This window comes from Protomyctophum parallelum, assembly GCF_964188405.1.
Source record: "Protomyctophum parallelum genome assembly, chromosome: 12".
Classification (NCBI taxonomy): domain Eukaryota; kingdom Metazoa; phylum Chordata; class Actinopteri; order Myctophiformes; family Myctophidae; genus Protomyctophum; species Protomyctophum parallelum.
In genome coordinates, this window is record NC_139712.1 from 30,376,304 (window position 1) to 30,388,841 (window position 12,538).

Sequence of the window (12,538 nt, forward strand, 5' to 3'; positions counted from 1 at the left end):
CATGCCATATCACACACGTGACATGGCATTTTGTTAAAGTATAACATTATTAAATGTATTAGTAATTTCTTTGTATATATAAGTTATTTGTCAAATATTGCCCTGTGCAATTTGTGATTATGAAGCTTAAAAAACAAACGGAAAGTTGTACTTGTATGTTCCATTTTGCTATTTATAATTTTTATCCAACGATTTTGTAACCCATTTTTCACCCCTGTGTCAATTATCTAATGTGATCCTGGGCTCTACACACCCTCCGCCAACCTAGTCCCCATATATGGGGGACATGGGGAGAGCAACAGACTTGAACTTCCTTCATGCATGAGTGTCCAAGTTGCTCCTTTACACCTGACAGGGGGGAGTTTCCCTGGTTGGACATAGCGCGTGGAAGGAACACGTTATTCCAACCAGTTTCTTTCCCCTCCATCAGGCGCCCCGGCTGGCCAGGGGGAGGCAGTTTAAACTTTAGAGACCAGGATTACTGCATGTTTTTGTGAGGGTACCTACCCTAGGGGAGAACATGGGGAGAACATGCAAACTCCACACAGAAAGGCCCTTTCGCCAACCCCGCCTTCGTGTATGGGCACGCGGAGGAGGAAACACGCCGCCAGCACCCACAGTGTCCCGAGTGGGAATCGAACCCAGGACCTTCTAGCTGTGAGGCGACAGCACTAACAACTGTGCCACCGTGCCCCTGTATGTTCCATTTTCAAAGGTGACGTCCCTAAAGGAGTCTTACCTTGACATTGAAGGTGGGCCTGAACAGCTGGTCTCTGCTGAGGAAGCGGGAGGGCGTGTCCAGCTGCAGGGAAGGCTCTCTCTCCAGGGCGTTCCTCTGCTGCTGCGGCGTGCTGGGACCCGGGTTCTCCTTGGCCTTCATCTGGTCCACCACCGAGCGGAACGCCTTCATATATATATTTTTTTTAATTATTATTATTCATAGTGCAGACATGATGAGCATTCAGTTTACAATGCACCTCCCCCCCAACCTTTTGAGCTGCCAAATCTAGTGTTCAAAACAGTGGGCTGAAATTGTAAAAAACAAAAAAGAGAAAAAGAAAATAATAATAATAATAATAATAACATAGAAAATAATAGTAATGAAAGGAAAGAGGAGAGAGAAGAAGAGGAAACGTAACGTTTGGTGTTAGCATTATGCTATGCTTTAGCTATTGAAAATAGCAGATCTACAAGCTCATAGCGCGCTACGAGCTTGTAGGTCTGCTATTTTTGAAAAATCGAAGAACGACTGACATAGAAACATAGATTTTTCAGAAAACTGTCAAGATGTGGAAGACATTTTTTAAATCTGATATCAGGTCAAAATGGACAAAAAGAAACAAAGGGAGATAGGAGGGGGGAAAGGACGAGGGAGGCGAGCGGAACACCTTGCTGCGGAAGCGGCTCACGTCCAGAGGGGTCACGGCCTTGCCGCTCTGGATGCCCAGCAGAGGGAGCTCTGGGGAGAGGGCGCGCTGCACCGGAGGAGGCCGGGGAGGAGGAGGAGGCATCATGACCTGCTGGGAACCGCCGATGAAGCTCTCGTTGTCCGTCTCTGGGGACGACAGTGAAGTCAATGGAGGGTATGCGCATGCAAAGTGAGTTTAAGTGAGTTTAACGTTGTATAATGCAATCAGATAGGGCTTTTCTGTTTGGATGTATGGGCCGTCAAGGCCAGAAAGTAGTTTATTTATTTTTTGCCAGCCATAGGGCGTTCCCGCATAACTTCTGGGTATGATGATGATATCACGCGCCTAGCCTCTATTATTGACAGGACGGAGAGCGAAAGCCATGATCAGTGGTTCTCAAACATGTTTATCAAGGATCCAAAATGCATATGTATTTGGCTCCCCATCTGCTTGGATCATGAAGCAGGGTGGATTGGGATATTAACGGTGCGTTTGTGTGTCAATTACAAACAAGAAATTCTGTTCGATTGATAAACCGATTATTTGATTAATTGTTTAATCTCTGATATGGAACAGCAGAGGAAGTGGACTGACCTGGTGATGGAGGCAGGTCGACTAGGAAACGTCCTTCCTCTGCCTTGTGGCCCTTCCTGGCGGACTCCAGTATCCAATGCAGGGTGACAGCTGGCAGGCTCCATTTCTTTGCTGCGTTGTACTTGGTGCCCTCCGGCGTCTGCAGAACCAAATGCGTGCTGGCCAGCATGCCTTTCTTCTGGTTGGCCATGCGTACAAAGTAGTCTTGGACACTGGGGGAAAAGGAGGAGGGGAGGTGTTACTCCAAATGTCAAAGACAGTTGCACCTACCTTGTGCCAGCGACTATGGGGCTGTGTTAACCGAGGCGTTTTCTTTTTCTTCCAGGCTGAAAAGGCCATAGAGTTGATAATATTGAATCTCTCCAAAAAATGTTTGTAACCAATTCAAACATATGCTGCACTCAGGAAAGAACACAAATTGTATGAAACTGAAAAATCCATTAAAAATTTAAGATCATACATTTTCAGCATTTTAAATATTTAATATTCCTTTGATCAGACCTATAGTATATGAGCCAATTCAACTTCCAATTCCACATGAACCATCTCGGACTCATCTGGTGACTGAAAAGTTCCATTTTCAGAAATGTAACAGTTTTCGACATATGAAGTTTCACAGACAGAGACCAACGGTTCTAAACGGTTCTATGGGCCACAATCAATCACACCGAGACAAGACGCATACCTGGCTCCGAGGTACTTGACCAGCTCCACCAGGGACTCTCTCTCCGCTCCGGTGAACTGGCTCACGGAGAGGACACAGCCTGAGAGAGGAGAGCGACCCTCCATCACAGCCACAGGGGTGAACAGAGGGTTTGAGGACAGCTGCAGAACACACTCCCTCTCCACACAGATGGCCTGGAAGAGAGAACATGTCATGAACCCGGGAACACCATGGTCAATATTGTACAACATGGTACCGTATGTTAGCTTCACATCATGAAGCATGGGTGGCTCAATATACTGGATCTAAGGGTCAGCGCCTAACCATTAGACTGCCGTTCATTTTAGGTTTAAAGATGGGGGTGCCATAGTTTTGTACTTTTTCTGTTTTGTATGTGTCTATGGAGACATTAGTCTAATAGACCCCAGGTGTGGTTATAATATGCAAGACAAATCTCTTCCCTGTGTATTTTTGTTTTGTTTCTGAAAGCTGATAAAGCCTTTGAGTCAAAAGTCCCAATCGAATATACACCACTTTAGTGACTAAATCAGCCCCTCCCCTTATTATCATACAACAGCTGTGGCATAAGTTCAGGTGGGTGGCGCTAAGGTGAATATCAGGTACACTTAATGAACTGGTGGGTGTGGCCACATAAAAACATAATTTTAATACTTTCTGTTCACTTTTTTTAAAATAAATCTTCCTCCTAATCTAATCATAATACCTGATGATCATGTTTTAGGGCAGGAAAATCATGGTACTACTCCTTTAACAAAATGACAATACTGACTCTTACATGCAATATAACAATCTTTTATCACAATAAGAATAACGATTAACATCCCATTCTATCGGTATCGAACGGCTATTCTGTGATTTGACACACCCTCTGAATCTCACCAGCCACGTGTCGGTGACGACCTCGTCCACGGTAGCGTCCACGTCGCAGCCCATTAGCGGGACGACGGCGTAGTCGGCCACGGCACGCGTGCGTCCCGAAAACAGCTTGCCGCCGTTCTCCGTCACCAGCATGGCCAGTAGGGCCTCGGCCTCGCCCCCGAAGCCCACCAAGAGGAAGCGTTTCCCGGCGAACAGGCCCAGGCCCGCCTGGCTGGCCTCCTGCATGGTGGAGTCGGAGCTCAGGGGGTCTAATGTGCTGTGGGACCTATCCACCGCTAGGGGCTGTTCCACTGGAGGAGAAAAGTCATAACGTCACGTGGAATGGAAATAGAATTTAATGCATTTTGCAAGGTGTTTAACGAGGAATGGAAATAGAATTGAATACATTTTGCAAGGTGTCTTTTATAAAACTGACATTAAAAATAATAAAAATATATATTTTTAAAATTATCCAAGGTAATGGATCAAATGATGAATTTTACAAATAAACCACAGAATTGTGAATTTCCCATCTCTAATACTAATATAAGACAGTTTTTTGGGGGGAGGTTTGTATAATTTTAATTGTGAAACCGATTCACCAGCTTCAGTTTTCACTTTGATAATTATCTGTCTTTCGACAGATTTTATGGTCCTCCTTCCTGATGACATGACCATCATCCTGATGACATGTCTTCTTGAAGTCGTCAAAACAACGACAATAACGCATTCCTTCAGCGACTCCGAAATACAATGTGGGTAGAGGGGGGGGGGGTGGATGGTTGCTTACCTACTGTAGGGTCATCGTCCATGTACTGAGACAGCATATCCTCCTCCGTCTTCTTGTGTCTGGGAGTGCTGGGGCTGTCGTAGTAGGGGGGAGGGGCCATGAAGGAGCAGGCGGGGGCTTTGGGAGCGGGAGTGGTGGCTAAGGCCGCTGAGGCAGGAGGCAGACAGTCGGGGTGGAGGTAGTCGTCCTCCGCTAGCAGGCAGCCTCTGGAGAAGCAGTCTATGAGCCACTGGACTGTCACCACATGGGGTCTGGGAAGAGAAGAATCATGCATAGAAGCAGTCTATGAGCAGTCTATGAGCCACTGGACTGTCACCACATGGGGTCTGGGAAGAGAAGAATCATGCATAGAAGCAGTCTATGAGCAGTCTATGAGCCACTGGACTGTCACCACATGGGGTCTGGGATGAGAAGAATCATGCATGGACGCCGTTTATGTCCTGGTATCCTAGGCACGACATTGTTCCCTTGGAACTCTACATTTATGCGACTATTTAAACTTTATTTACTATGCTTAATCTGCTTAATTTGCTCATTTCAAATCGCCAAAATATATGTACTGTAGTGCTCAAGTGGTTAATGTATGTTTTATAATAATAATCAAAATCGGCAAAGTAACTACAGTTTTCAAACAATTGCCTTAGCAGTAGTTTCAAACCTATGAGTGGCTTTGCACAAGAAGTTCTTGAGGTCGGGGTCAGGCTCTCCCATGACCACATGAGTGAGCTCCTCACTGGGCTGGTTGAAGCGAAGACCGCCGGCCATGTTCACCAGGCGTCGCAGCTTCTCCAGCTTCTTCACCGACAGGCCACACAGATAGAGCTGTACAGACATTTAAGATGTGTTAACATTACATGACGAGCTCGGGAGAACTTTAACTTTATGTGATCCAGTGTTGACAGCAATTTTTTATTTAGTTGGAAAAAATATAATAAAACTAGAAAAAGTGCCCTTCCGGGCACAGGTCTCCACCAGGTTATCCACAGATCCGTGCAGTTAGAGGTAAAAATACTTTTCGGCCAGTTATAGCGCCACCTTGAGGCTGAGTTGAAATTGTTCATGTGGCATTTCGTCCTCGGCCTAGTGGGAATGTGGGTGCACAATTTCACGGAAATCACGCGATGTGTTCATGATTTGCAGCATTTTGTTTGAAACGGAGCACTCCTGTGAACTTTGGAAGCCAATCTTAACCAATCAGGATGGAGTCTGATAAATCTGAAAGACCCGTTTCGTTGAATGGCTCTAGAGAGACTGTGTACCAATTTGCGTGATGTTTGGACAAAATCTGTAGGTGTACTGTGCAAAAACTTGTTTTGCACAAAGCGGCCTCCTGGTGGCGCTATAACAGGCCGTTCTGGAAAGTTTGGGGCAGAGGTTCATCGTTGGCATCCAGGGAGTGTGTGTGCAAAATATGGCATCGACCGGGTTAACGGTGGCCGAGATTAGCTGTTCACGGACACACGGACGGACACACACACGGACGGACGGACGGACGGACGGACGGACGGACGGACACGCGGACGGACGGAGTGCAAAACATACTCTCCCCACATGCCTTCGGCCTGGTGGAGACAATAATTGCCGATCTACAAGCTCACAATGTGTCATAGTTGTGAGCTTGTGGATCTGCTATTTTGAGAACTAGTCACCACTAGTGACTAGTCCCCTCCCTAATGTTTTAGCCTAGTTTATATTTGTTGACAAAATTGTCAATATATTTATAATTTAGTCTTAGTCATTAATAGTTGTCTCCACCAGGCCGAAGGCATGTGGGGAGAGTATGTTTTGCACTCCGTCCGTCCGTGTGTCCGTCCGTGTGTCCGTCCGTCCGTCCGTGTGTCCGTGAGCAGCTAATCTCGGCCACCGTTAACCCGGTCGATGCCACATTTTGCACACACACTCCCTGGATGCCAACGATGAACCTCTGCCCCAAACTTTCCAGAACGGCCTGTTATAGCGCCACCAGGAGGCCGCTTTGTGCAAAACAAGTTTTTGCACAGTACACCTACAGATTTTGTCCAAACATCACGCGAATTGGTACACAGTCTCTCTAGAGCCATTCAACGAAACCGGTCTTTCACATTTCTCACACTCCATCCTGATTGGTTAAGATTGGCTTCCAAAGTTCACAGGAGTGCTCAGTTTCAAACAAAATGCTGCAAATCATGAACACATCGCGTGATTTCCGTGAAATTGTGCACCCACATTCCCACTAGGCCGAGGACGAAATGCCACATCAACAATTTCAACTCAGACTCAAGGTGGCGCTATAACTGGCCGAAAAGTGTTTTTACCTCTAACTGCACGGATCTGTGGATAACTTTGTATGCCAACTCCCTAGAGGCCAAGGAAAAACCTTTGCCTGGAATTTTTCACATCTGCTCTTTATAGCGCCACCAGGAGGCCCACATATGTAAAACACATTTTCTATTATTACTCCTTCAGATTTTATCCAAATTTCACGCAAATCGTTATACACTATCTCCATAGTCATGTGATCAACACGGAGCGCCACCATTTCCCATCTTCCATCCTGATTGGCTAAGATTGGCTTCCAAAGCTCACACGATTCGTCCATTTCGAAAAAAGGCCACAAATCACAAACACAGTGTGCAATTTCCGTTAAATTATACACGCACATTTTCACTAGGCCGAGGACGACATGCACAATTTTTTCCTCAAAATCAGCCTCACGGTGGCGCTATAACAGGCCAATTCCTGTTTTTAGCTATAACTGCATCGATCTGTATACAACTTATGTATGCACACATGGAAAAACATTGTACCTGCATCCCTCCAACACTCCGGCCCAAATCTTCCTCAACAGCCTGTTATAGCGCCACCATGAGGCCACAACCTGACCTGCCCTGGTGGAGACCTGTGCCGATTGGCACTTTGTCTAGTTTTTATTTAGTTTGTCAGTGAAAAAAGGTAGTCGTACATTTTTCGTCATACTTTTAGTCGCGAAAATCAACACGCAACAATGCGACCTGAACCAAGGGGTTCCCAAACTTTTAGGTGCTATAAGTTGGATCAGTTTCTTCATGTCGGTAACCTGAGTCTGGAACCTGAGATGGAAGACGCTTGCTTCACATTAGTTTCACAACCAACTTCCATCTCGGATCACTGTAGCCCAATCGCTGAAGAAGGCCGTCCATTTTTTTCAAGCTACTTGGCAGGTGATTGGAAGATTCCGCCCGTAGCTGCCGCTGATTGGTTCGGCCCGGTTCATCGCGTGTCCCTGAGCGGCACCAGATGGGGCTGTATTGTGAACTAGTGAATAAATAGTAAATACCGCCCCATCTGGCGGAGTCGGGTTATCCTGTCGGTGCAGTTTTACCTTACAGCCATCTAGCACGTCATCGGCAGGGCAGGCGGACATATCCAGGCCATCAATGGGGTCTGGTGTGTCCACGGTGGTGCTGTTGGTGGTGACGGCCGTGTCATTCACCGGCATGCTGGTGTTGACCGAGATGTTGCTCAGGCCTAAGAGTGACAGAGCTGTTTGGGAGTAAAAAAAAGAAGAAGCAAACTCTCAAAATTACAATTCAGTTGCGGACGGACTGACACATTCCAAAAGGAAACAATACAGAATACAGGTTGAGTGTGTAACTTTAAACACAGTGGTGGGATGAAACAATGTTGATGTCGAACCGATTTTGAAAATAATTACAGCTTAAAAGGTAGGGTAAGTGATGTGTTGGTAAAAAACAAAAAGGTTTGTTAAAAGATTAATGCATTGTATTCTATAGTAAACATTGCTATAGTGTTTGTACAGTAACAGGAGTCTCCCTGTCTCTCCAGAAAATACATTTTCAGGTGACAACATTTCAGTCAATCAGGTGAGTAATGAGTATATGACTAAACCTACTGCATTCCACTATATACAGCTTACTTGTGTTGTGGTACATTATAGCAGAAAACTTATAATGTCCAAAGATGGACCAGTGTAAGTGAAATGTTTGTGACTAGTAATGTACCCACCTTTCATGCTGTACTGAGGAATTTCATGTTTAGATTCATGTGTAGACTGAAGGAATCAAATAATGTATTAATCATGGCCTTAACAGGGGATCACACAGAGTGAAGCAATGTTTTCCTCATGCTTCTGGAAACACTGGAGGCAATGTTTGTATGTTAAATTAACAGACCTTTTGTAGTGAAAATAGTCTGCTACCCACATAGGCCTAGGCATAGGACATCTGTAGGGGTTCCGCACACAAAAAAGAGGCTCTGCTCGCGCCTTTGCTGTCACAGCCCCCACTCTGTGGAACAGCATTCCCCTCACGGTCTGCGCCCTCCGTTGAGTCTTTTAAATCACAACTTAAAACATTTTTATATTCACAAGCCTTTGCATCACCGACATGATCTTGCACCTTTCCTTTTAGATTACTCTGTGCTATATGCCTGTTGTTTTATTATTGACGTCTTCTGCACTGAATTGTATTGTATTGCATTTGTGAAGCACTTTGGTACAATGAGAGTTGTTTTTAAATGTGCTATATAAATACATTTGATTTGATTTGATGTGTTTTTTTATTGTGTGTCTTTTGTTTCGTATATGGACCCACTGTGTCTGGAATAAAGTTTTCAAACAATCTATCCAATTTATCAGCTTATTTTTTGTAGAGTTCCAGTTGCAAATTTGTCTGCTCATTTCTTTGTGTCGTCACTTCCAATTTCACTCGTTTAATCTGTATGCTGTCCTGATTGGATATAAAAGAATTGACCCGTGGTGGTGGACGCTTGGCTCACCGTCCTTCCTGCTGCCGCCAGTGGGGGTGGAGGTCTGCGGCCGGCTGTCCTTATTGGCCGCCGTGCGGTCCACTTTGTAGCGGCTCTCGTCCTGACAGAAACCCTTCTCTATGCTGTCAAACAGCCAGTAAATAGACACACAGTACACGTTCCACTTGCGGGCGCACTCGTACTTCTGACCTGTGAACAGCAAAATGTACACAAGTCAAGATATCAACAGTGACAAAACCAGATGTACAGTTGTACGAGTATAGGCCTGTCACAATTATTACATAAACACCTAATCGCTTTATTTGAGATAATTGCAATTATTTGAGATAATCGTCAGTCGTTTCCACATCGTTTCCACGTTTTAAAAAAATAGCCGAAATAGCAACTATATTTATTTTGCAACTGGACCTAGACAAATCTGTTTTTTTCTGTAAATATACTTTTACTGCTCCTAGCATTGATGATTTCTTCTATAGAATTGTCTTTCTTTATTTGTCTTGATTAATTGAATTCCTCACAATTCAATACACAGGCCACAATGGAAACACGCTCTAAGAGGCCTCAGGGCTTTTTGTGTTATGCTTTTTATTTATCATTATTGCAAAATGTACCCATGTACCTTTTGTAAATTGATAATCAGTGGTGGAAAGAAATTCTTAAGTATCAATATTGCAATATAGAATTACTCCGTTACAAGTAAAAGTCCGGAATTCAAAATGTTCTTGAGTAAAAGTACAAAAGTATTGGCATTGAAATGTACTTAAAGTACCAAAAGTAAAAGTACACCTCATGCACGTTGTCTCATTTCAAGTTTTCAAATGTAAAACAATATTTTGAAAATAGCAGACCTACAAGCTTACAACGCGTCACATAAACAGAGACGCATTGATGAACTTGTAGATCGACTATTTTAAAATGGGCGAAATGTATTATGGCTGAAGTGGTTACTTTATGTTTTGTAATAATAATCCAAATCTACAAAGTAACTGAAGTTTGTGGAGTAAAAGTACAATATTTGGATCCGAGATGTAGTGGAGTAGAAGCAAAAGTACTGGCAATTGGAAATACTCAAGTAAAGTACAAAAAGTACAGTACTTAGATAAATGTACTTAGTTACTTTACACCTCTTCCGATAATACATCATTCAATCAAACACGACTGGCCTTTGGGTTCACTGACGATGAGGTGAGTGCACTCATTCATCTTGAGCTGCCCGCTGTAGTTGGCTCCGTGGAGCTCACAGAGCCGCTCCACCTCTTTGCGGTCCAAAGAGTTGAGGCCCGTCACACAGATGATGCAGCCGTGCAGCACCGGACACAGGTAGTCCTCCATGGGCAGGTCTTTGTACCTGAAAAGACTGAGGGACAGAGGTGGGAGAGAATACAGTATGCCTTTCAACTTTATTTAGAGCTAACCCATTTAGGCCTGACCTAAATTTACTTTTAAGGCAGCTTGCATGCGTCATCATTTTAATTACAATGTAATTTTTCAATAAATTTCAAAGAGTACACGCTCGATACCTCATTTTAGAATGACCTTTCCAATTTAGAAGCACGAGCAGTTGTCAGAATCCCAATATAAATGTAATATTACATTATATCCAACACGGAAATCAGTTACGATTCTGGGTTTCCTAAAACATAAATTTCACATTTCACATAAACGTAAATGAATACCTGTCTTGTGATTTCTCCCAGCAGGTTCTGACCCATGTGGGCAGCAGGATAGGTTTGCCGAGGCTGGCAGCTACCAGGTACTTCTTGCTGCCGACCTCCCCGGCTATCAGGTGGGTGACACACACGCCAAGGTCCAGATAGACCCTGCCACCCATTAGCTTCACCAGGTCCGTCACTTCTGCCTGTGAATGCACACATACATGGACGAAAACCAAAAGGTGTTTTGTTTTGATGATATTCTCCCGACATATAATACATTGTATTGCCTCTCTCCAAACTACCAGGCACTAGGCAGCAGGCACAAAACCAAATTCTACCCCGGATTTTAACTCAGGTCTCCTGCGCAAGTGCTGAATTTAAAATCTTCAAGTTGCTATATACTGCACACAGTTGTTCCCGACCGTCATTAAAGGTATAACACAACCTATAGGCGTTCCAGGTTTAAAGGGGATAACAACATGCTCTACCATACAGATCGGACAAAATAAGTTTAATTCACTAATTCATAATACAAATACAGCTTTAAACTCTTGTAAGTGTGGAGCGATTATACCAACTCAAATAGAAGCAATCAGCATTGCTGAACTAACCCGTACTATCTTGTCCAGGCTGGTACAGGATATGGCGAGGTCAGCCATCGCCATGTTATAGACCGGCTTCTCTGCTTTGGGAACACTTATGTTTTGCTGCAGGGAGTACAGAACCACCAGTGGGCTTACTATTCTGTAGCCATGCTGCACAGAGAAAGAGAGACGGGACAAACCGACAGCAATGAATGACCACACACTATGGCAAAAAATATATCAGGCAGTATCCGACTTTAGACACGAGTGAGACAAGAGTGCTGCGAAGCCAGACCTTCAAGCAGTTCTGAAAGGCCGGCGTGGTGAAGTCGCTGAAGACGAACAGAGACTCGTCCTTCTGGTTCAGCTGTAAAGCAGCATCCTCATCAATGTTCTTCACGTACTCCTCAGACTGCATCTCCAGGACGCCCTGTTCTCAAAACAAAACGGTACAACAAACAGCACGTTATAGTCTCTGCTGTTCACTAAATAGAAATACTAATATAGCCTGTGTTGACAAAGCAGTCTTACCTCATAAGCCTTGATGGCAGACTCTGTCTTCTGCCCAACAAACTTCACAAAGTAGTAACCACCTTTGACGTCTTTCTTAGACATGTTGAGTCTGGTTTGTACTGTAACTGTATATGGCAGAATAACACACATTAATATGTTACAACACCAACAGAAAGTTGCTCATAAAGTGACATGGAATTTTTATATTTCTAAACAAAGCCTTGATAACCCTTATAGGAGGTGCAATATTGGTGAGTATATCCAGGGCTGCACATAAGTGGTGCGCCACGGCGCATGCGTCGTCAAAATTCAAAATGCGCTGTCAATCAAGCGCCGGGAAGCGCTTCTGCGTACCAACAGCTGGGGCCGCCCAGAATGATTATTATGGCCAGATTACACACTAGTAAATTCTGTGGCGAGAGCATTTCCCACCGACTGCCACTCAAAGTGGCTACTGGCCAATCACAGCACGTCTTGCGAGAGTGCACTGGCCAATTGTGGCCAATCACAGCGCATTCTTACTCCAACGAGGGAGGTTCCAAACCATGAATGCTGCTGGATTTTTCTACGGAGAAAGTTACCTGACACATTATTCTTACAGTATTACAGCCAAACTCTCGTCAAAATGTCCAAGAAGCAAGCGCCATTAAGTAACTATTTTGGTGTTCCAGCACTACCACCTCCAAAGAGACGCCAAACGGAAC

The 12,538-nt window shown here is 44.4% G+C and overlaps 1 protein-coding gene across 2 annotated transcripts in view; it reads right to left on the reverse strand.

Annotated features, from left to right (window-relative positions):
* The window catches only part of topbp1 (DNA topoisomerase II binding protein 1), a 39,046-nt gene that overhangs the window by 22,822 nt on the left and 3,686 nt on the right, over positions 1–12,538 (reverse strand). For both annotated transcript variants that reach the window (XM_083777873.1, XM_083777874.1), the window contains exons 2-15: positions 11,853–11,959; positions 11,617–11,751; positions 11,349–11,492; positions 10,759–10,940; positions 10,246–10,439; positions 9,092–9,271; positions 7,677–7,837; positions 4,995–5,158; positions 4,337–4,587; positions 3,568–3,857; positions 2,689–2,861; positions 2,004–2,215; positions 1,389–1,555; positions 740–904 (exon numbers count right to left, since the gene is read on the reverse strand). In XM_083777873.1, the coding sequence (XP_083633999.1) occupies positions 740–904; positions 1,389–1,555; positions 2,004–2,215; positions 2,689–2,861; positions 3,568–3,857; positions 4,337–4,587; positions 4,995–5,158; positions 7,677–7,837; positions 9,092–9,271; positions 10,246–10,439; positions 10,759–10,940; positions 11,349–11,492; positions 11,617–11,751; positions 11,853–11,936 (2,502 nt within the window). In that variant the 5' untranslated portion in view covers positions 11,937–11,959. The remainder of the gene's footprint in view (positions 1–739; positions 905–1,388; positions 1,556–2,003; positions 2,216–2,688; positions 2,862–3,567; positions 3,858–4,336; positions 4,588–4,994; positions 5,159–7,676; positions 7,838–9,091; positions 9,272–10,245; positions 10,440–10,758; positions 10,941–11,348; positions 11,493–11,616; positions 11,752–11,852; positions 11,960–12,538) is intronic.